At 36.2% G+C, this 25,470-nt stretch overlaps 1 protein-coding gene and 1 long non-coding RNA gene across 2 annotated transcripts; both read right to left on the bottom strand.

Moving 5' to 3' along the window:
- Positions 1-1,701: 1,701 nt before the first annotated feature.
- Positions 1,702-2,751, bottom strand: LOC113346247 (putative disease resistance protein RGA4). The gene is made up of 3 exons (XM_026589805.1): positions 2,664-2,751; positions 1,970-2,264; positions 1,702-1,795 (listed from the first exon to the last, which is right to left on the bottom strand). The coding sequence occupies exons 1-3, from the start codon at positions 2,689-2,691 to the stop codon at positions 1,702-1,704; spliced, it is 417 nt and encodes a 138-aa protein (XP_026445590.1). The 5' UTR covers positions 2,692-2,751.
- A 12,544-nt stretch (positions 2,752-15,295) lies between these two features.
- On the bottom strand, positions 15,296-24,061 carry LOC113346302. The gene is made up of 3 exons (XR_003358479.1): positions 23,885-24,061; positions 22,255-22,362; positions 15,296-15,369 (listed from the first exon to the last, which is right to left on the bottom strand). It is a non-coding gene; the product is annotated as an uncharacterized LOC113346302 (long non-coding RNA).
- Between the last annotated feature and the right edge of the window lie 1,409 nt (positions 24,062-25,470).

Consider the following 25,470-nt stretch of genomic DNA (forward strand, 5'->3'; position numbering starts at 1 on the left):
GCAATTAACTTAGACTCGTTGGTCTTTGAAGATCGTATTGCATGTGATGAACTACATGTAAAGTACAAGACAACATGTGAAGTATTACATGTGAAGAGTTGTACCAAGGTTTTATCCCACTGGGTTTCTCCCTGTCAAAGTTTTAATGACGCAATTGATTTCGACACAAGTCATCAAGGAGAGGAAGACATTTGAAGAACTACATTCGAAGCACTAAATGTGAAGCACTGCTTATGAAGTCCTATTGGACCGCACAAGGGGGAGTGTTGTAGGCCTACGGCCCATAGATGTGTGGCCCATCTATATATCTAGGGTCTCCCTTGTACATGTATATAAAGGACATTGTTCCAAAACAATTCTTGCGTCAGGGAAGAGCTCGTGCATGGAAGAGCTCGTGCTGATAATGTTTTGTAGTGATAAAGGTGAGAATGATAGAGAAAGAGGCAGAGTTTCTTATTGATCATCAGTAGGGTTACATGGAACAATGTCCTTTATATACATGTACAAGGGAGACCCTAGATATCTAGATGGGCCGTAGGCCCTACAACACTAAGGGGTTTATTTTAGATTTTTAAGGCCTAATTTTTTGCACATCTAAAATTAAATTAAGTCAATTCAACCTCCGAAGGAGGTTGGGTTGACGTTTTCACGCATCAAGAACATACAAATTCATTTTCATATTCCAAAAAGATACTAGTTCATTTTCATTATCCACTTAAAATAAACTTTCAAGGGATAGTTAAATAAAATGGAGGGGTATTTATGAAGACCTTATATTCTATGGGAATTTAATTAATGTACCCTAGTTATAAGCCCGACTTTCTACTCAACATGTAATCTTTCTCTTGGAATGAGATTTACTATCTTATCCAAAAAAAATCTTCGTACGCCTGATTACAAAGGTATCTGAAAAATCTGCCAATACGGGATTTCAGAAAAAACCTGTCGAGAAACAGACTCTCTAGCATTACGTTGATCAATACCTTATGTTGTGCGTTTAGATATTACTCACACGTAACTTTGATCCAAAGTTCCAACATCCCAAAGGGGTTGTTGACTATCGGGCGTCGTTGACTATGGGGCGTCTCGACAGGTATTAAAAGTACGTCGTAGTCGATGGGTTAGTATTATAACGTGAGCTAGTGTCGATGCTTTGGCCTAGACCCCATGGCGCTTTGCATGCACAATCACGTACGTGTAATCCAACGAATGGGTTCAAAAGTACACACCGAATGGCATCCAACAAGTCGGCAGTGATGTTAAATTTGTACAATTCGACAAAAAATTGATTGAAGAAGAAGACTGATTCATTCCCACCGCACCCATACCTAAAACAAGAATTAAAAAAATTGATTGTATGGGCTGTCTATATCAGCCTGTATCTCGCACATTGTTAGAGACGTTGCTTTATATATATAGCAGTCTCTCACTTCTGTAATATCTGAGTTCATTAATGCAATACATCTGGATTCTTTCAAAACCCGCCAATTGATTCAAGACTTTTGAAAACTGAAATTCTTATCCAAGGATTCGTACACTCCTGAACTCAGTAGCATTTACTCTCAAAGCATCAAAAGAACAAAATGAAAATGAAAATAAAACTAAAAAGAGGCTAAACCAGGGATAACTAATAACACAAAAAATTTAAATCCAAAATCTGACATGTCCTCTATCATATAGTGATTAATTTGATAGATGTCCTCATAACAAATTTATCTTCCCAACAACTCTTTCAATGTCGCTTATCAACTCACTTACTATGAACGGGGATTCCGAATCTCGCATCTTTGAGCTACTGCTGGCAGTTCAACCGCTTCCGTAAGTTTTGAATAATATATATGTAAATTTTGAATACTATATCTGAACTACGCAATAATTCCTTTAATCTTTTAGTTACACCTTTAACCTTATAACCCATCCTTGCTTGAAAAACAAGTCGATTATTAGAAGAAGAAAAGAGATCCTTTACCTTGAGCAACAGATTGTCCACTTCAGCTCGACGCGCATGAGTTCATATGATAATTCACCTAATACATCCTCGACATCGTAAGCAACATCATTAAGCATTCTCAGCCAGCGTTTAACATCACCATCCCTTTGTTGTAATTCCTCGGCATCAGAAGTTATATCATAAATCATCTCCAAGGTGCGATTAAGTCTCTTCATGCCACCTTTGATTTTCCAATACGGAGCAATCTGATGAGCAATTGTAGCGATCGAGTTGTGAAGCATCTGTGAAGTACCCGAAACTTTGTCCATTTCTGCTATTAAAGAGATTACGGAGAATTCAATACACTGGAAAAATAAAATATTCTTAACACAAAAAACCATCTGTCTGCTTGATTATATATAGGCATAAACTAGATTCCTAAAGTAACTCTGAAACTAAATAGAGAAAGACTAGAAAAACGAAAGAAACTAAATTAAGGCTGTACGTGTATAGCCGACTTCTAAAACTACGCTATATACTATGAATTGCCAAATTCTGTTCTCCTAACGGCTGACTATCTACATCACCTGAAAGCAGGGCCGACTCTGACAATTTGATGACCTTGTGCAAAAATGAGAAACAAAAAAAAACGCACATGTAATATGTATATTTTTCTTTTAACGAAATCTGGTATTTAACACTGGGACGAATGAATTTATGAATCATAACTTACTACATGGTCGAATTGTAGCATGAAACATCTGGAAATTGAAATGATATACATGGTAAATAAATTGGCTGTCAGAACGGAAACAAGAGGAACAAACTGAAGCTAGCCACCGTCCAATTATTCTTCACTTGAGAGCCGTATTAAAGCAAGAACAAAATTAAGACTCTGAAAACCAAAACAAGAAAAGTGTTCCACTCTGAAAAAGCATAAAACGCATCGGATGATATGGTCCAAAAAAGTAACAATACACAGTTAGGATTTGCCAAGTAAAAGAACTTGAATCTTAGTCAGAGAAAATTTAACATGAGATGGTAACCTCTTATTAATTGCGTCAACCACCATTTAAACTTTAGACCCCTTGCACTTTTGTTAGAGCATCTCCAATGCAAGGGGTAAAGGTTTTAAAATTAAATGACAGCTCAAATTTAAGATTTTTTATACCAAATTGCTATCTCTAACACAAGGATCAAGGTTATAGAAATAAATGACATGGTTAAGTAGGGGTAATGGAGAAAGTGTAAATAAGACTTTCTTTATGACCTTGGGTCTTAAAAACACATCATTATTTGGTCTCTAAATTCAAATAAAGTTTGTTAGATAATACATTGAGGGTTGGGGATCAACTTAAGGTAAAAGATTTTACATTTTTTTTTTGTCATTTAGTAATGACCTCCATATATGAATGTGTTAATAAGACCTTCGCATAGGATGAGCTTGACCCTTTGCGTAGGAGATGCTTCAAACCTACTCCTTTTAGATCTACAAACTCTCTATAAATAAATTCAATGGCGGAGCCAACTCATGGCAAGGATAGGCAGTTGCCCACACTACCGGGATGGCTCCCAAGCCTAATTTCACCAATTCCATGCTTGTTCTATCCCAAGCCTAACTTTTGCCTACCCTAAAACAATTTTGGGGAGACAATTTTGCCTCACCAAAGGAGATTTTCCAGCTCCCGCCCTGGATATTAGTGGCAACCCACTCTTTACTATCAACTATGAAACATATAGACGCAAACAAGAATTTCAGTCCAAATCATTTTGTTTTTAAACTTGAAAGCAATAAAAACCAAGACGGTTACATAATTAGATCAAAACTAATACGTAAATCAATTTAAACTAGCGAAGTGACAAATTAACCTAAGTATATAAGTAATACTAAACGGGAGAACAAATTCTAGATAGAGGGAGTTATACTTATAACTCATGAATAATGAATCCGGAACTAAACGAACCTCAATACCGTATGGATGGAAACGAAAATCCTGCTTATTGATTTTTTTTCTCCCTTGGTCTCGCTTGTTTCAGTCGGAGCTTGACGTCCTCTAGGGTTAAGTTGATAACCTATACTTTCTGCAAGGCCGCAGTAACTTAAAAGATTATTCACCTTGTGCAAGAGCACGGCTTGACGGGCTTCATAACTGGGCCTGCTTGAAAGACAGTTTGCTTCTCTGGCAAAAACATAACTAGGTTACAAATATACCCTTACCAGAAAATTTAGATACTGAATAATTCAGTAAATCTCCATATTATATCTTTTTCGTTGGATTATATTATATTTTTCCTAAAGAAGTGTAAAATCAATTGAGAGTTACACTTACGAGACCCAGTTTTTCAAAATTTTCTCAATTATGCATCCTAGATTCATCGTTTTAATCTGATTTAATTATGTTTGTTCAAACTTTTCTACTCATCCTTAATTTTGATCCTTGTTATTTGTTGTAGCTTTGGGTTATATCTTTTCTAATATCTATTACTGAAATGATTATTCTTGTCCATCTTTAACTTTCTTTTTTGATTTCTTAGTGTTCTTTTGATTTGATTTTCTTATTTGATACTAATTTCTTGAGTGCAATTACGAGTTTTTGATTTTCGCAGGTTCCTCTGGTTGACTAATAGATTTCTTCCTATATTGGATTTTTGTGTTCAACACATTTTTGATCCTCAAGACTGTATTGTCAACACCGACTATATTGCCTACTTCAGTTTCACCCTATAATGCTATATTGCAATCCCATTATGTTTCAGATTTGAGTTTTTCTCATTATGAGAGTCATCTATCTCCCTCGATTCAATTTTTTGAAGCCATTTCTTATCAGTCCTTTACCTGGATTAACACACCGATTCATGTTCATAAAATTCAAAACTATAGCTTTCCCTCTAGTACTCACCGTAATTGGTGGAGTCATCCATATTTCTTGGATCTCATGCAATAACAGAATAACAAAAAATATTCAATTATATTTCAAAATTATTCTTTTTTTAAGGAAACAAATTATTCGTCATATTTTTCCCATGGATATATCCTAAATATAAAAGGTGATAACTTGCTCAGTCAACACATTTCATACAACCACCAAAACCCTAGCAGAAAGTTTCTTAGAAGAAAAATGGAGGAAACCAACAACAACAACGCAGCTGATACTAACTGTGTTAAGTCGATCACTGCAAAGATGAAGAGCGCATCTATCAAAGCTGGACGATGTGCTATTGGTTCTACAAAGAACCTAACTGAAGCTGCAGACTCATGGTCATTTAGTCTCATTGGAAAGCTAGTTACAAAAAAAGATAATATTAAAATAACAGACATAAAAGAAGAGCTGAATATCCTTTGGAAGAACTACAAGAAGAGAGAAACAATGGTTGTGGGGAAGTATCTTTTTGTGTTCAAGATCAATTCTGACAAAGATAAAAATGATGTTATAAAAAAATCACCATGGAATGTCCAGAAATGTCTTCTTGCTCTGCAAGACTATACCACTGGTGTTGTGTATACGGACTATGTTTTCAGAAAGCAGGCGTGGAGTGTTCAATTCAAGGGATTACTTCTTGAGCATCATCATGTTGCTTTGGTTGATGAGGCTATTGAAGATTTAGGTAAAAAAATCTCAACTGAACTATCCAATTGCAGACCTAGATCTGGTAGTATGATTACTGCAAGAATTGAGATTGATTTAAGGAGCCGTTAAAAAGAGGGGAATGGTGGAACTCTAATCATGGTGTACCAGTCTGGATTAGATATCACTGGCTAAAGCAGCCTCACAGTTTGTGCGACAAGTGTTATATTATTGACCACGATGATGATATATGTGAAGAAGTTGCTGAGATACTCAAAGAAAGATCCATGACTGAGGAGGAGTATGAAGAGCATCGTAAGAACAAGGAAAATAGGGGGAAAGTGGTTGAAAATGATCAAGTGAGCATAGAACCTAAAAGTGTTGATATGGCTGAAGCTGAAGAAGAGAGAACTGCAAAAAGAGCTCGAAACCAAGCTAGGCATGATACTGGATCGGGTCCATCTATTCAAGGACCAATTTTAGCCACACATGGTGAGGTTATGAGTGATGCAACTATAAACTCAAATGCTGAAATTATGGATGGGGTGAAAACTGGAGGAAATGAAAGGAATGATGCTGTCACAAAGAAAAATCCTGTGCTCAATCTAGAGGACCATGCTTCTGAGGTAAACAATCTTCTTCAAACAATATTTACTATTTCCTTTCCTGCATACTATAAAATTTACTTTATTAGGATTTCTAAGATTTTTTATAAGCATCATTGCATCTCTTGTGAAGCCATAAGTTGCTATTACTGTCAGTTTGCCTATAACCGGATGTTAGAAATGAGGATAATTGCTTGGAACTGTCAAGGATTTGCTAATAAGAAAACTAGGTATCATTTAAAAGATTTTATTACAAAATATAATCCAGACATTGTGTTTATTTCTGAAGCAAAAATAGGTGATGATAAATGCAGAAACTAGTTTTACCATATAGATTTCCAAATCATAAATTAATTTCCTCTAGAGGATTAGCTGGAGGTCTCATTCTTTTATGGAAAGATGGATTCCATCTTAATATTGTCAACTGCGATTCTTGGATTATTAACTGTACTGTGCAGGATGATCCTTCTAAACCGGAATAGATTCTGACATGCATGTACGGATCTTTTTATCCAAATAATAAGGAAAGGCAGTGGTCATATATCAAAGATTTAAGCTCTTAAATTCAGCAGCCTTGGGTAGTAATTGGAGATTTGAATTTGGTGTTTCATAATGAAGACACATCTTCTTCACAGAATATTGGCAGGAACTTGAACAATACTTCTCGTTCTTTTTCTTCATCTTCAAGGGATTCTTCTTATGTTCAATTAATTCAAGAAGTGGGTTTGGATGATATGAGTTATACTGGGAGGTCTTTCACATGGTCTTCTAATGTGCATGGCACTGGAATACTGAGATCTAGACTTGATAGAGCACTTACAAATGCAGAATGGGTTCTTCACTTTCCTGATGCTAAACTTATTCATCTGCCACAGCTTGGTTCAGATCACTGTCCAATCATGTTGGATTCTTCACATAATGATAGTGACAAGAAAAGAAACTGGAAATATTTTCAATGATATGAGAGAGACGATTCGTTAAAAACAGAAGTATAAGCAGCTTGGAATCATCAGATCATTGGTTCGGATCCTTATAAGTTATCTAAAAAACTTATCATAGCAAGAAGATACATCTCCAAGTGGAATAGAGAGAAGTTTGGAGATATAAAAAGCAATATTTCTTGCTTCATCAACAAATTGCAGCAGTTCAAGAAGGCAGTCAAGATATCACTACTATAAGTCGAGTACAACAGTTGCAAACTCAAATTGAACATTGGCATCAAGTTCAAAGTGAGTTTTGGGGTCAAAAGGCAAGAGATGACTACTATTTACAGATGGATAGGAATACCAAACATCATCATGTTATGGCAAACAAAAGAAGATCAAGGAATAATATCATGGCGCTTAAGAATGCAAATGGACATTGGTGTACTTCAAGAAGTGAGCTGGAGAACTTACTAACTGAACATTATGGGACGCTAGATACAACCAACTTGCCTATAAGAAATGACCAACTATTACAATGCATTCCGACTACCATCTCTGAAGCAGATAATATGGAACTGATGCGCATGCCAGATGAAGTGGAAATCTACAAAGATTTGAAGAGTATGAAGTCGTGGAAAGCACCAGGGCCCGATGGTTTTCCACCAGGCTTTTTCAAGACCCATTGGGAGGTGGTTGGGAAAGATGTTATTCAGACAGTGCAGTATTTATTCCGTACAGGGTATTTACTCAAGAGTTTAAATGCTACAAATGTCTCATTAATTCCGAAGACGAAGAACAAACAATTTCCTTCAGATTTAAGGCCAATTGCTTTATGCAATACGTCTTACAAAATAATCTCTAATATTATGTCTTTCCGTATGAAGAAATTAATGAGTAAGATTATTTCCCCTCTTCAAGCAGCGTACGTACCAGGGAGACAAATCACAGATAATATTCAGCTAGCACATGAGATAATACATACAATGGAGGATAAGAAGACTGAAAACAAATATTTAGATTTAAAGCTAGATATGTCTAAAGCCTTTGATAGACTTGAGTGTTCTTTCATCAAGGATGTAATGGTTCAAATGGGTTTTTGTCTGAATTGGTGTAACCTCATCATGCAGTGTATCACAACCACCAAAATCTCAATTTTATTGAATGGAGCTCCATGTGCCGCCTATCAACCATCAAGAGGAATACGGCAAGGTGATCCGTTATCACAGTACCTATTCATCATTGCAATGGAAGCTTTTTCCAGGCAGTTATACCAGGCTGAACAAAAACAACAAATTGAAGGCATAAAAATTGCAGCTACAACTCCCTCTATCTCACATCTTTTTTTCGCGGATGATTGTCTCCTATTCTTGAAGGCTGATCTCCATAATGTGAATAATATGTTGAAGATAATCAAATATTTTGGTGTTGCCTCAGGCCAGATGGTAAATTTCAACAAGTCGTGTGTTCATTTTAGTGTTCACATGCCTCAAAAATTTTGTAGACTCTTAACAAGAAGATTGAAGGTTCCTACAATGCAGGCTGATGAACGGTACTTGGGTATACCTCTTATTATTGGTAAGAATAAAAAAAAATGGTTTCCTCATATATTGGATAGAGTTAATAACCGTCTCAATGCATGGGATGGCAAAACTATGTCCCAAAATGGAAAATCTCTCATGGTCAAAACTGTGACCAATACCATTCCCACTTACTCTATGAGTTGCTTCCAAATCCCAATTGATATCCTCAACAGGAACGAAGCATCTCAAAGGAAATTTTGATGGGGATTTGAAGATAAAAAGGGTTTTATGCTATTTCCTGGAAAAAATTGGGACTACATAAGAATTGTGGAGGACAAGGGTTTAAGAATTAAAAAAATTCTAAATCAAGCAATACTAGTGCGTGCTTCCTGGAGGATCTGCACAAACACAGATAAACAATGGGGAGAAGCTATACAGTCCAAGTATTTCCCCTGTACAAGTTTTCTTCATGCTAATATAAAGAAGAATTGTTCTTGGGCATGGAGGGGAATTCAAAAGCAGATTGGCTTCATAAAGGAAAATAGTCAGTGGATATTAGGAAAAGGAACGAAGATAAAGATTTGGCTGGATATATGGGTAATAGGGCTGGAAAACCCTCCACAACCTAGAGAAGGAATTGCAAACAGCGAGTCTTATATTTGGGTTCATGAGTTAATACTTCAAGACAGAAGACAATGGAATTCTGACCTGGTGAAGCACTTATTTGATGTTACAACAGCTAATAAGATAATGAGTATGAGAATACTAGATACTGCGGAAGATAAGTTAGTATGGAAGCCAACTAATAATGGAAATTTTACACTTAAATCAGCCTATAATAGGCTGTTTGAACAGAGTTTAGGTTCAGTGCAGGTTTCCCTCACAATACATGGCACTAACATCAGATGGAAGGATTTCTGGAGCATTAATACTTGGCCAAGAATAAAGCACTTTTTCTGGAAGTGTTTATTGGATATATTTCCTACAAAAGAAAGACTGTCAAGAAACTTCCAGTATATTAATAGGCAATTCCCTCTGTGCAATCAGCATGTAGAAAAAATAATGCATGTCTTATTTACATGTCACTTCTCGAGAGCAGTCTGGATGCTCATTCCAGGAGGATCGACTGTGTTAAATGGGGTTCATAACAATATAGGAGATATGTTCGAGAGCTGGATGCAACCAAACTTACAGCAAAGCACTACCAATAATTGGCTTGGGTTGGCAATGGTGGTGACTTGGAGAATATGGAATACAAGATGTGAAATCAACTTTCAGAAGCTGAAGATAGATCCGCAAATAGTAGCAAAAAAAGCTCAAAGTTTATCTCTCTATCTGGAAACTCTTTATAGTAGACAAACTAATCATAGTGATTTAGTTACCGATCATATACCTTTAGATATTTATTGGAAACCTCCTGCAGATCCCTTTTTTAAAGTTAATTGTGATGCTTTATTTGATTCAAACTCAGGACTAACTGGAATTGCTCTGATCTTACGTGATTCTGCAGGTACTTGGAGAGGAAGCTTCACCAAATGCTATGCAGGAATAACGAGCTCTGAGAAAGCAAAATTTTTAGCTTTTTATGAGGCAGTCACATGGAGCATGGAATTGCAGTTTATACACATCATCATTGAAACGAACCTGCAAGGTATTGAAGGCTACATAAATAAAGCTGCACAGGGAATTTCCTGGGAAAGTGAGACGATTCTGCTTGATGCTATGGAGAAACTATGTTCTTTTATTAGATGTGAATGTATCTTTGTTCCTAGACGATGTAATAAACCTGCTGATGTTCTTGCAAAATACAAAAGAAAATTTAGAGTAAACAGGGTATGGTTAGATAATCCCGCTGATTTCATTATGTCTCAGTTATTGTCAAACAATTTAATCCCCTCAAGCTAATAAAATTCTTTCTTCGCACCAAAAAAAAAATATACCCTTACCAGCAGTCTTTCAGTTGATGCTAAAGTGTTTTACCACGACTCTAGCTACTGCGCGAGATCCTGTTTTACCTCAAAACATACATGGGGCTTATAGGCTGTTGCACAAGAAATCCACTACCAAAGAGAAGAACCATCGAATGATTTGTAATCCATCATTTGAACAGGATTAGGACTAGGAGGATCTGACTCAATGATGAATGAAAACTTAAAAGTAGAAGTACGACTAGATACGTTTATATTCCGAGTAATTCTATGACTGTAGAAAATCCCGTATTAAGGGGGACGATCAAAGTTCTCTCCCCGTATTTTCTACGGTAAACAAATTATTTTCGTTTTTAATTAATTTTTCGTCAGAGATCCCAATTCGTGTTTATGCATACCTGATAGTTGTTGGAGGAGGGATCCCATCATACTTTTATCATCACACTATCTCATACGTACGTTATTTTTGTGAATTAAAACCAAGCCGTAGCGGATTTGAAGCTAATATTTTGGAGATATGTTACTGTTACATATCTCTATTTTTCTATCAAAAATGAGCGTATTCCGAAATATATAACCCCATCATCTACTACTTTGAAAATGAGCCGTTGAAAATATGCGGATTTATGGCCGTCGAAATTAAAACCAATAGATGATGGGGTTATATATTTCAGAATAAGCTCATTTTCGATAGGAAAGTAGAAATATGTAAGAAGAACATATCCTCAAAATATTAACTTCAAATCCATTATGTTTTGGTTTTTATTCACACAAATGATATCCAAAATGTGAGATGTGTGATAACAAAAGTGTGAAGGGATCCTTCCTCTAGTTGTTAATTGTAAATTTGTAATTGTAACTTACTCCCTAAATAAACATTGTGTTTTCTCCCGATTTTCTCCCTCTCTCCCCAAATTATTTATCTTCTGGAATCTCCAAACCATCTGATTCCTCTTCCTTAAAAGTAAACATTGTTTTTTCATTATTAGGGTTCCATCTTGGTAATCCAGACACTTCAAAATTCATTCACCATTTTCAAATCCCATACTTTAATAAGATCATTATGTTCTTCTAAATCAGGTTTGTAATTAATTTAGTTTATGTTATCAAACTCGATAAAAAATTTGTTGGCGGCCACGATAGGAACATGGCACATATAGTAGAACTTTGATAAATTAATTACTTTGCTAAAATAATAAAATTTTCAGATCCCAACTAGGTTTGGGTAAGTTAAATTTTAACTCGATAAACTAATAACTTCGCTAGAATAATAATTTTTGTTAGGTACAATGTTATTAATTTATCGAAATTTTATTGTACTTAGAGTTATATGAGGCCTCTCATATCTAGCTGACACGTCATTCACAAAAATTACATTTCAACTAATTATTTGTTTCCGCGTTTCAATAAAATATTTTCTGGCCCGGCTACAATGAGAACAAGGCGCATCGTTAGAGTATGAGGCCCTTCCTATCTCGCTGACAAGTCATTCACAAAATCTACCTTTCAACTGAATTCGGTACGTGCGCGTTTATTTTTAACCTCCCCCAATCCAATTACTGATTTATACCCCTAACTTTCGTTATGAAACAAAATCTTCAAAATATTGTAGCAAACAAAATTTTTTGTTATCGTATATTTTTTCTCAAAAGGTTCCTCATTAATCTAGATTATTGAGACAGACGAGGGAACCATTTTCCTTCTTCCAAAAACAAACTTAAGCATATTCAGAAGAGGTAAGTCGTTAACTTATTTCACTTCCTTATTTATATGTTTAGGTGGAGTCTTGGATTATACAGGGAGGTTAGATTTTTTATTTTTAAAGACTAACTAGAAGGTTAGAATCGTTAGATATGTTATATCATCCATGTTCAGAGTAAGCAGATTTCTTTATTCAATGAAAACATGTTTTTGGTTTGTTGTTACCGTCTTAGTTCATCAGTTTAATCATCTTCCTAGACAAGGGTATAGAGTGATGGAGACTCAAGTTCCTATTTCAATTATGCATGTTTGTGACAAGGCTAACGGTGTTTCCATTGTAGACCCCACATGTGAATTTATTGGCAGGAGAACAAGGTGTGTCTGAACCCATGGAAGAGAGGAAGAAGATGTTCTAGCTGCTCAAGAAGCACTGGATTGGGCATCGGAACTTGGATGCAGAAGTTTCAGTTTTTTGGGATGAAATTCAAACATCACTACAACTCTGAAGGGCGGAATAAAGAAAATCAAATGGAGGACTAATCACAATATGGACTTACTTATCTTGAAGATTCAGACTTTTGAAGAAATATTTTGTAAAACTATTAATAGTAAAAACTATCTTGAACTCCTAAGACATAGCTATATAAGAGGAAAAGCTCTAAGAGCGTCCACAGTGGTACGATCATAACCAAAGATCAAAGACCAAAATAAACGATCAAATTTGAGTTTAGTCTGGTGTGTGACGTTACGGATGAAAGACTAAATTTGATCGAGCGTACATTATATATTCGCCTGGTGTGGGGCGTGGGATATACGTCCGCCTGATTGGGGAGATTCTTAAAAAAAAAAAAAAAAAAAAAAAAAAAAAGAAGAAGTGGGGCGGAGGTATAAAGCCCGCACCACAAAATTTTTTTTGGAAAACAAAGAATGAGGCGGGGGTATAATGCCCGCCCCATACAAAATTAAAAATAAAAATAAAAAATGGGGCGTAGACTTTACGTACGTCCCATGTGGAGCGTAGACTTTACGTACGCCTGGTGTGCTGCGCGGACTTTACGTACGCCTGGTGTGGGACGTAGATTATATAACCGCCTGGTGGTGGGGCGTGAACTATACGACCGCTCGACTATATCTGGGTTTGGTCTTGATCGCCGACCAAATTTGGTCTGGGTTTTACTCTTTGATCAAATTTTGATCGATGGTCCGTCCCACTACGCCAGCCCACTCGACTAGAAATTTGCTCTTAGTCGTCCACTGCAGTTGCTCTAAGTCCTTAACTTTGGGAGGCACCTTCGTTTTTAGTTCTCCGTGGTTAATTTTCCCTTTTATCTATAAAAAAAAATGTGACAAAAGCCAAACCTGCAATGACTTGGTATCCAAAACAATTATGTCCAACATTTTCCCATTCCATAAGAGCATCTCCAATAGAGGGTAAAGGTTTTATCTTTATTGACACATAGGATTTTAGACCCTCATTTACATAAAATTCATCTCCAATAGTAAGGTCCTATTAATTAGGATGGGTGTCAAACTAAATATGAAGGTCTTGGAGAAAGTCTTATTTAGACCTTGGAAATGACCTTCACGTCATCTTTTTAACCATATTTTAATTTTTTTACTTTTAAATAATTTTTTTGAACCAATAGGAAAAAATGGAATCAATTTTATCATTATCTAAGAAAACAAATACAAAATAAGATCCCCAAAAACCCCCACACTGTTGGAGATAGTACATGAACAAAGCTTTGTTATTTTTGCCACATACATATGACCCCATAAATGAGGATCTAAATAAAAATTCCACGTAGGATTTTTAGCACCCGCTGTTGGAGATGCTCTAAGCGTACATTTTTCAAGAACTATTTATTTTCAAAAAGGGAAATAACATAAGAGAGTCGTGTTACCACGCGCGCAGCCGCGCGATAGCTTAAATGAGCTCGCGTCCAAGAACCGTCCAATTTAGAAGACAGCTGTTGACCCGCAATATTTTGGAAGTCAATAAATTTTTATATATTTTATTCCATAATTAACTATTAAATTTTATGTCTATTTTGTATTCAGTCCTTTATACACCAATGGTATAGAAAAAGAATTCCATTGCAGATGCAGTTATAGATCGAAATTGACGTGATTATATTGTATTATTTAAGTTGAAATGGTTCAGACATGGACGGGATTTTTTCATATTTCTCCCGTATGGACGTGCCATTTGATATTTCCGAACTAAAGAACTCTCTATCATTAGGGGTTAAAAGAAAAATTGTAATGACCCCTATGTCATTTTATTGTAAAGGACAACAAAGGAACATTAGTCATTAGCGGGAATATCAGCGATATGAAAAAATCCATATGGGAAATACGATTGGATCTTAGGAAAAATCACAATAGCAATACGGATGAACCATTCATTACAATTAAACTGATCATCGTGATAGGTATTGAAGGGGCAAAGCGAAATGGGTTAATCTGACCATCAAGCATTTTGCTGATGATCCAATCGTTGCCCCAGTATGACTTGTCGCGAATACTACCGCTATGACTTATCGTCGTAGAGGTTATTATCAATTGTATGACCGGTGATAAGTTTGCGCATAGAGTTCATAGAGATCGGTGGGGATCTGCAGGATATGTTTGTGTCCAGGATGATGAACAAGATATATTTATTGTCCATTATCATGCAGGATAAGTTTGTGCGAGTTCAGGATAAGTTTGTGGGGGTCATCCGAATCACCATCATAGACTATCCCTAACCTCTATAAGAACAAGAGATGTCTATTGTCGTTGAAATTTCGTCTGGAAGTAGAAGAAAAACAACACTAGTTATCTTGTAAACAGCTGGAGCAAGCATCACGAGGTTGGAATTCCTTGCGTTATCCACTCCTGCAACCGAGAACCTAGACCATCGTTGATGCCTCCTTAATTGAGAGGCATAACTAGCTTGAAACAATCTAAAGATTTTATTGTATACGGGTCGTCGAAATACAAGAGCAAGTAGGAAGATGTCTAACAACGAAGCATCCGTGAAACAAAATGAGTTCCGTGTTATGGGGAATATTTTTCATTATGAATTTCCTTGAAAAAGCATGTTACTTTATGGGCTTGAACAAATACTATTTGGTTGAGAAGCCTGTTACAAAGATTTTTTCTATTGATTCAAGTTGCCTGCTTCTGGTGTGATGATGCCAACACGTCACTGCCATGGTATTAAACCAATATGCGATTAAACTTCAATCGGAGTCTAGTTATATTTTGACATAGCACGAAATATGTTTCTGTGTTATCAATAGTTTAATATAGTTAAGGAAACACGAAAATATATAACGAAGTGACGATCTACACAATATATAAAACTAAATACAAAACTTAGGAAAACAAAAACAACGGGAAAAAACCACTACATAGATAGCCTAGGGAATGTGCTAGTGGCATGGATATCAGGCATACATTTTTAAGATTGTCCAACAAAATTCTTTAACGAGACGGCGCTACTCATATGAGGAATAATTCGAACCCATGTTTTTCACGGAAGAACTGTCCCCCCAAATTTCCGTCCAAGTTCTGGTGAGTGTATTGTAACGCAATAACCTCATATCTGCCACAATAGGAGGTCGTTGTTATTTCCAAAGGCTATCGGGTTATAAGTCCGCCATTCCTCCCCATAATTTTCCAATATAATGCTCGTCTTATGATCCCAATTCCATTCCCCTCCAGGTACCCATGTATGAATATTTCCTTCTGAAATGGGTGCCCAGAAATCTATCTGTGGCTTATAAAGCACATGATGGATGTTAAAAAAAATAAAAGGCGATCTCCGAACATGACCATTCCAAACTCCGGGAAAGAATCTATCCAAAATTGACTCCCAGATATATGATGCGGGGGTGGATAATGTTCATGGAACGTCTCAGTGTCTAAATTGAAAGATACTATGACAGTATTCTGCTTAAGACAATCCTTTCATAAAATACAACCATGTGCATAGACACCTGAACTATGAAAAGTATAAGGAATCTCCCCTATGCTCCTCCACCCACTCTCGTCTTCTAGAGTGTATATTTGAACTTTACAATCCCCGTCAATGCGAACAACCTTGTTTGTTGGCAGTAGCCGAAACCCCCAATTACGTTGTTTCGAGGATACCATGAAAGTATTTGATCTCATGCAATGGGGATGCTTAGTTGTGGAATATGGAGGTGCTCCCACGTTGTTGGATTGATAATTTAAATATGATCTTGCATGTCGTGGTGTGAAACATAAAAACATACCAGACCATTGCAGGATCCAACTATTGGGTGTAAACGAGTCCATTCATAGATTCCTTCATACAGGAAGTGATTAATGTTGGCTGTTACAATCAGGTTGAAATCTCACTCGTTAATATGTTCTCTGTAGAAGATTCAAGTAACTTTGCCTTTCCCCATTCCTTGGGTGACCCCAAAAAGGAGTCCAGTTTTTTTGTCCGCAAGGACATTATTCCACTCTTTGCAAACCCCTTTGCTTGCTAAAACGCTTTCTGCAGTTTCGAGGCGCTGTAATATCTCGGTAGTCAATTCCGACAACATCTCTATCACAATTACTGATAAAATATTATCAGCAAAAACTAACAAGTAGTATGGCTTTTCTCATTGTAGATTGCTACAAGGAGATACGAGCAAAGCTTATATAGACATCTCCCGCAAAATGCACTTGTTGGCCAATGGTCGCGTTCTTAGTGAGCATGCGTTATTTTTGAAATTAAGGACACGCGTGGTATTTATAAATTTGTCCGGGAGCGTAACGACCGAGTCCCTTAGTTCGGAATTTTAATATTTCCGCCCCTTATTTTGTCAATCGCAATATCCGTGTCCCCCAACACGGTATTACCCCATTATTTAATTTGTGCTGTAATAATAACAATTCTGAACTTAATACTTATTCCGAGCTAAATATTATTTCTTTAGTAAAGAAGAACAACAACTGCATCAACAAAGTTGTTTCGGTCTGAATGTTGATCTCATAACTTGATTATCAACTGCATTCAGATGATTTTAAACTAAAAAGTTTTGATCATTTCATTTTCTGTCATATTCCTCTACTTAACCCTGTGAAGAAACAAGATACGTAGTTTTAATATGGGATTTGGTGGAGGAGAGTGATCGCTGTCGAGGCGTCAAAAATAAATTACATTTTCTTACTACTCAAAATATATAATGAAGCAAGGGCAAGAAAGTATTGTTCCCACAGAGAGGACTAGGTTGTAGATATATTTTGATTTCCTATGTAAAACAAGGGGGGATTTTTCTGATTTTGTGTAAAGTGAAATATACTAAAAGCAAATAAGAAAATAAATCACACAAATAAAGATACGAAAGTATTGGATAAAGGTTTCATCTTCAATTGTAAACGAGTATTGAATGTTTAGAATTCATATTTAATCTCGCTATCATCAAAAGCCCTAGAGTATCAACAGAGCAAGTTACTCTGTCAATTTCCTAAGTTCATCAACAAACACATTAGAGCTTCGAATGTGAATTCTACCTAAAGAATAACCTAACGCCTTGCGCTAATTAAGTTCAATTCCTAGGAGCATTAAGTTCTCAGAAATAGGCTAATCAATGCAATTGTCATACATAGCGCATAACAATTCAGACAAAGGTTAATTTCTATGTATGGTTACGAGAAAGTATCACTATAATCCGTAATCATATCATGCTACTCGTATTCAAGGTTGTCGCTCGATGATTAACCCTAAATTAGCTACAGATATGGATGTGAGTTCAATTAATTCTATACTTAACTAAACAAACATTCAATCATATTTCAATACATCAATCATGCAATTATTATGAGCAGTAGAAATCAAACGATAATATGGAGAGAAAACTATTTCATAAAATCAATAACTCGGTTTCCAAAATCCAACTACGTCTTTAACCAATAAAAGGAAATCAACTACTCATGCTCATGGATTTCATCACAAGAATAAAGAGAATATCTATCATGTTGTAAACCCTAAAATAAAAGTAAAATTCAAGTACCCTGGATATGAGAATCCTTTTCTCTTTTATAGGTGTCCAAGTAGTCAGAATCCCATGCGTACAATCCCCTGCCAATCTGTTGCCAAAACTTAACCAAGTCTGGCCGTGAAGTTGAGCCCGAAAACCACATGGCCCCTCGTCAGCTATTGTAAAAATACCAAGCCCAAACAACTGTCAGTTTCAGGCCAATTCACACAACAACAAACAACTTTGTTCTTGCAATTCCTTCACACAACCATTTTGCATCCAGACCCATACATAAGTCACCCAGACCATCATAAAAACAGCCGCATACTCTAAGCATACATCTAGTTTATACACATTCAGTTCATACCACACCGGGGTTCTATATTTTCCCCTGTCATCAACAACATCATAACCATTCAATCTTCTCTGGCTTCAATCATTTCCTGCAATGAGATAGCACAATCAATTCACCACTTAACTGCACTAACATTGCACATACACACAACCGCACTATCAATAGCAACATTAACTTCTCTTGCCGTAACTTCTAACTCTATTCTCTCCTTGTACAACAGCACGATAACCTCTTCGGCTCAACTTCAGTTCACCCATCACCTTGTTTTTTTGCTCATAACAATTCCTTGAAGCGGCACCAGTGCACATCAATTTATGCAGCTGCAACTCCTGTAAGTTCAGCTCAACACCAACTCACAAAACTCTCTGGCAGCAACACATATTCAACACATTCTGCACTGCAACTACAATCATTTTACAGCTTCACTTCCACTGCACCTTGCAGCTTTCAACTCAAACCTGTGCAACCCATAAACACTCCCTGCAACATTTGTAAACAACTCTCAACAGATCCACCTAACTGCTACATCATTTCCATCACCATTCTCTGTGTTTCAACTGCACTAAGTACCAACTCCAGGAAATTATTCCTTTTCTTGGCTTGCATCCACAAAGTAATTCCATTTGGTCACCAACACTGCATCTTTACTGGCACCATTATCTGACACAGAACTTCAAATTAACACAAACCCATATGCTTAGTGCATCTCATCTTTGCTTCTGAGTCCTTGCAATCCCTTCCTGAGAACACCATCCTCCACACAAACCCTTGAGAAAACTAACCACCACAGATTCCATCATTACCTCCTCATCTCAACTGGTCAGAATCCCTGCATCATAATACGGCTCGCCAATTCCCATTGCAACTCAGCCTCCGTTCTCTTTCTGCCAAACTCAAGCCACTGAAACCCAATGAACGTGAGCATCATCCTACTCCCAGTCTTCAGATTCATTTGAACCCCATCTGAATCTTCTCATTCTTCTCATTACCAGCAACATTGTATCACCAGTTGCAGCTGCACACTTTCAACAGCACCAGCACTTCACTGCTGCTACAATAGTGCTTTAATTCTCTGTATCTTGAGCTCAATACAACAACACCAACTCCATTCTCAGCTACATCAACAACAATACCAACTGAACTGCACCAGTTCTGCCTTGGGTATATTAATTATATGTCCTTCCTTTTCAAACCCAACAAATATATCCTTATTCAACAATAACTATGTTTTTACTTTTTTATAACCTTATCCATTTAATATTACATTAGCTTAATACCCTCACCCATGTAATATTTTTCTTTATTTCAAAATGGAACAAATTTCTTCCTCTACCACTTCGCCACCACCACTAGCACCACCACTACCAACATTCAACTACCATTCCACCATCACCGTTCAACAACCACCACCTACCAATCGCCACCACCACCAATATTAGACCACCACTCCTTCACCACCACCATTACACCACCAACAGTCCTCCACCACCACTAGTCCGTCGCCGCCACCACTGGTTCAAATATTTTTGTATCAACAACAGTAGTTGATCCATTTCAGTTGGATCAACAGTGGATGTTTATTCATTTCAGTTGGATCAACAATAAGTGGGCATAAAACTAAAATTGATACATTTCACAGTAGAAGTTTATCCATTGCAGTTGGATCAACAGTAGAAGTTTATCCATTGCAGTTGGATTAACATTATAAGTTTATCCATTTTAGTTGGATCAACAATGAATGTTTATCCATGCTGATGGAAAAATGGCTACCATTTCATCAGCTGCAGTTTCAGATCCACCAACAAAACCATCAACCACCATTAATAATCCATAGCAGCAACCACCGTCGTCGCCGCCACCATCATTTCAGATAATTTTTTTTTATCAACAACAGTAGTTTATCCATTTCAGTTGGATCAACAATGGATGTTTATCCATTCAGTTGGATCAACAGTGGATGTTTATCCATGATGATGGATCAACATTAAGTGGCATAAAACTGAAATTGATACATTTCATTTGGATCAACAGTAGAAGTTTATCCATTGCAGTTGGATCAACAGTACAAGTTTATCCATTTTAGTTGGATCAACAATGGATGTTTATGCATGCTGATGGAAAATGCTACCATTTCACCAACTGTAGTTTCAGATCCACCAACAAAACCATCAACCACCATTTATAATCCATAGCAGCAACCGTCACTATTTTATATGAAGCTTCAACACCAATTCGAACCACCACCAGCGTCGCCACCAGAACCACCACCGCCGCTACCATTATCATCCTTACTTATCTCTTCATAATTCTATATTCCCTGTAATTCCTACACATTCATCTATTCATTTTAATCACAATTAATCCACTAGAAGCATCAGCAACTTCAGATTCGAAAACACCCATTACTTCTCAGCAACAACAAGTTTATTATCTCCAACATATCCTATTGATTCACACACCATAACCATTTTGAAATCAATTTTATCGCAGCAGCTCTCAGATCCCTTTTCTTAATCGAATCGAACCACCAAATCGTTCACAAACGTTCCTCAAAACTTGATTTCAAAACCTAAAAAATCAGATCTCATTTTCTTTGGGTATGATTTTAAAAATCGAAGAAGAAGAAGAAGGAGAATGAGAAGAAGAAGAAGGTTTCATATGTTGCTGATACATCTCGATTATCGGCGGCGAAGGTAGGAGAATTTGCAGAGGTGGTGATGATGGAGATGCTGCTGGTGGTGGTGGAGAAATGGGGGGTTCGCTTCTAAATGAAGAAGAAGAATAAGAAGAAGTAAGTAGGGATATACCTAGATAAAAACACTAGATAAGAGGGAAAATTTGGAAGAAATAAAAACCTTATTGGACCCCTGATGGGCTTAGGAATGAAGAGGGACATATTTATTGTGTGATGAGGATATTTGTATAGACCATCAAAAGTAGGGACAAATATTCAATTATCACTTCTGCCTTCATATCTCTATTCAATCACAAATTCAACATCCTGCAGACCCTTGTTGACAGACCCAGCAACACATTTCACACATTCCCAACTGCCACTGCAATTCATATACCAGAAACCCTAATTGTTCTTGTTCTTCTACGTGATTCTACAGCTGTGAACCCAAAACTGATCCCAATTGAAATCTAACCAAAACCCATCATTAATCGATCAGTATCATCAACATAATTTCCTTCATTCGTGCTCCCTTAGCAGTTCATGGCCACCATCTCTCAATCTCAGTTTCTCCTTCTCAGATTCATGTTTTAATCCTCAACTGCAATCGAACCAGTCTTCAATTCGAGATACATCTCAACACTCCATGATTTCTCTTCCTTCTATGAATCACTCCATCTCTGTCGATCTTTCTTGAACTGATTTCTCGTTTGAGAATTCAAACACGACAACCAGACTCCATTTCTTCATTGTTTCTCCTGTTGCAAACTCCATCCGTTCCTTGTAAAACTAGAACCACCAGCATACACAACACCATCACCCTGGTTTGTCCCTGAATTCCTTTCTCAATCTCAGTGAACAGCCTCAGCCGTAATTTCTCACTGTTTCTCTCGGTTTCAGGTAGAGAAATAAAAATGGTTTGTTCTTTCTTTAAAATTTAGGTTTTGTGTAAGAAGAAGGATGGTTGTATCCACCCAAGCTATGAGAACCCCAGAGTGTAGGAACCTGGAAATCAGTTTCAAGCCACCAACAATGACAGCCAATAAACACAACTCAGTAAGTTACCTGATCGCCGAGCTCTCAATCGCACTTGCACGTCAATTGACGCTTTTTGTCCTTTACGCTCCAAATGGACGTTTTCTCTTTATTTTGCTCATAATGACTCCATTGCACCTAGTAAATTCAAAAGCAAACATAAGATACATGATTTACAAAAAAACTCGCAAAGAAAACATAAAAAATAGATAAATATCAAGGTGTTTACAACACCTATCAAAGAGAATGGAGAAAAAAATGGAAATTTATGGAAGTAATATTGTTAGAGAAAATTGAAGGATGTCGGTGGTGGTGGTCATATTGTTGGGGAAGTCCAGAGATGTGGGAAGGCGATAGATTTCCTAGGAAATCATAACCATGTCTACTGGTTATATAGTACGGTTGTTAGATTTCTGGTAGTTGATAAAATCCATATCGATTAAAATGAATAAAACAAATAACCTGGTGAAAATCAATACTATCAAAGAATACAACGATGAACCGATCAAAAAAAGATCGACGAACACAACGATGGGCCATATTTTCGAGGGGTTCATTACAAATAAATTAAAAATTTAGGGATGTCTCTCCGATAAATTTTAGAGAATATTATACAGTATCTTCGATAACCGATCTAAGCTTGATGATGTAAATCGGAAGGCGGGAACATGCGAGTTCATTTGTGATGTCACGCAGCCGTGCACGTGATAGCAGAACTCTAAGATATAATTAAAACTTATACAACAAAACTTCATATATTAATAGTCTTGAGACTTAATTTTTATTGATTATGGTTCATCTTTAATTAATCGAGTCATTAGCAACCTAATCTTCTCTTGACTAGTCTAATAGCGTTGACGAGCTTCAGGGTCCTTATAAAACTGATAATTGCAATTATCATTCAAATGTGATAACGATGATTTCCCTTAGGTTGTGATTAGCTAGTATTTTTTCGCAAGATGCTTTTTTACGAGTGAACTGAATTTCCACATCTATGTATTACATTTTCCAGGTAATGAAGGCTAGTTGTGAAGCCATTAAGGCAGGGTCCTAAAACGTATATAGAGTTATTGCCTTTGCTATTTTAGCTTGAAAGCCTGGATCAACTAAACCTTTGTGAGACCACAAATATACAAAGATTGCATTTCTACTATATATCCTTTTGCAGTTTCCTTAGCATAATAGAAGATCAGCGTATATTGTTTCTGAGATCAAACAAATGACTCTTGCAAATGTCCCCAGCATTGTCAAATGATACGACGCCTAATAGGAAATTATCACTAAATATGCATCAGATGATAACGTCAACTATCACAACTTTTGTAAATAAAAAACAAAATTACTACATAATAAATCAATGAAAAATATATTTATCACAATATTTGATATGTCAATTACATTGAATAAGCTACTTCTTAACTAAATTATTAATAATTTATATGTTTTTTCCCTTTTGCTAAGAATGATTCATAATCATGACCATGACATACATGAAAAAATATGAAAAAACCATTAAAAAAATTGAGGATAATTTTAACTATCACATGTATACCAAAGAAGAAAAGAAATTATCACCAAATATGATCGGGGACGAAAAATTGATAACAAACATAAACACAATATGGATATTCTATATGGTTTTCATTAGATTCGAACAAACCTACTAATAGAGAACCTATTAAATCAAAATTAATTCCCCAATCAAAACATGCATGACTAATCGAGTCGAAAATCCCAGACAGACCATTTTGAAGCAATCCGTACAATAACGAATGAATGTAACAGGGTGAAAATACAAGAGCTTTGGGTTTATGAAGCTTGAAGAAAGAAGAAGAAATGGAAGAAGATATCTGGGCGTGATAAAAAGGAAGATGAAGGGGCGAGATAAATCATGTAAGCTTGACTGTTGGGATTTTCCTACATTCTTGGATCTTGGTTTTGGTTGTTTACGCCGAATTTATGGCTTTGACTGTTTTCACTGCTGACCAAATAAGGATATATAACTAGATATCGGAGAGAACAAGATATCAAGAAAATAAAGTGGAAGGTTAGTTTTGTAAAACTAGTAGTCCTCACATTAATTATGAGTTTCACATATTCGATATCCTAACGATGGGTTTGTCATATAAGAAAAAGGTAGAATGGGCTAGAAATATTTTCCCCGGTATACAAAAAAAAAAAGAAAATTCTGTTAATTCAGAGTATGTAAATGATAATGGATATGAATGTCTTCCTTACCCATCAAAATGAGCAATAAGTCGTATGTGCTTTAACCAAAGAAGAAATCATTGATGGAATTAGACAAGAAGCAAAAGGATATAATCCTGGTGATGATAGTACGGAAATACCAAAAATTTCATGCTAAGAAGCTCTAAACATGCTCGAAAAGTTGGAAATATTTTGTCTTTAACAAGAAGGTGCCTATAATAATTAGATCTTACGCATCCATAAATCAAAAGATGCCATAACGATCCAAAAAGTTACATCACTTTCTCAGACAACCATAGATAAGTATTTTATTTCATCTTAAATTTCAATGTAACAAGATATATAAGTTTCCAATAGTGATGATTATACTAATATATGGAGGTAAATTCCTTATGGCGGGACTAGAAAAGTCTATTAATATTAAAATGGGGAGGTTATTACTATTTATAACTGTCCCAAGTTGGGATTTTTTATTTGTTGATATAAAGAGTTTATTAATATATGGAATTTTTACTGTACATATATATACATGTATGAATTAGTTCATGACAATATTTGTTTAATTTGCTTATGAATGTTGTTAGAGCATTGCTCGGTCGAACTCGCATGCGTTGCTATCTCAAGCATGTTTGTCAATGTTAGTGATCAAAACTATAAGTCTTGATTTCTTGTCTACTATAGCTAAGTCTCGGACTAGGATAGAAAATGTAGTTGAGCTCAAGAACTCCATGGCGATTCATCATACAAAGACGAAGAACTACTCAAGGAACCGGTGGAACTTCATCAACAAAAAGGTATGTGGAGACTTGAACTTATCTATCACTCAAAAGTCTATCTACTCTATCTCCTACTTTGAGACAAAATTCGTTTGCTATATAGACTTTGATTATACACATTTGGTATTTCGAGCCGAGTATATCTCGCCTATCTATATCTCGAAATATGTGTTGGAAACTTTCGCTTCAACCAAGTTTATCTTTACCTAGTGACGAAAGTCATGTTATGTTTCAATCACTTTGAAAATTGCTTTGACGAGAA

The sequence above is a fragment of the Papaver somniferum genome, unplaced genomic scaffold, assembly GCF_003573695.1.
Source record: "Papaver somniferum cultivar HN1 unplaced genomic scaffold, ASM357369v1 unplaced-scaffold_99, whole genome shotgun sequence".
Taxonomy (NCBI): Eukaryota; Viridiplantae; Streptophyta; class Magnoliopsida; order Ranunculales; family Papaveraceae; genus Papaver; species Papaver somniferum.

Bases quoted from the DNA above. Each gene is read 5' to 3' on its own strand.
- LOC113346247 (XM_026589805.1), bottom strand. From the start codon at position 2,691: ATGTTTCATGCTACAATTCGACCATGTA. The intron at 2,265-2,663 runs GTAAGTTATGAT...TCTCTTTAATAG, and splicing joins TGCTACAATTCGACCATGTA to CAGAAATGGACAAAGTTTCG. The intron at 1,796-1,969 runs GTAAAGGATCTC...AACTGCCAGCAG, and splicing joins TGGACAATCTGTTGCTCAAG to TAGCTCAAAGATGCGAGATT.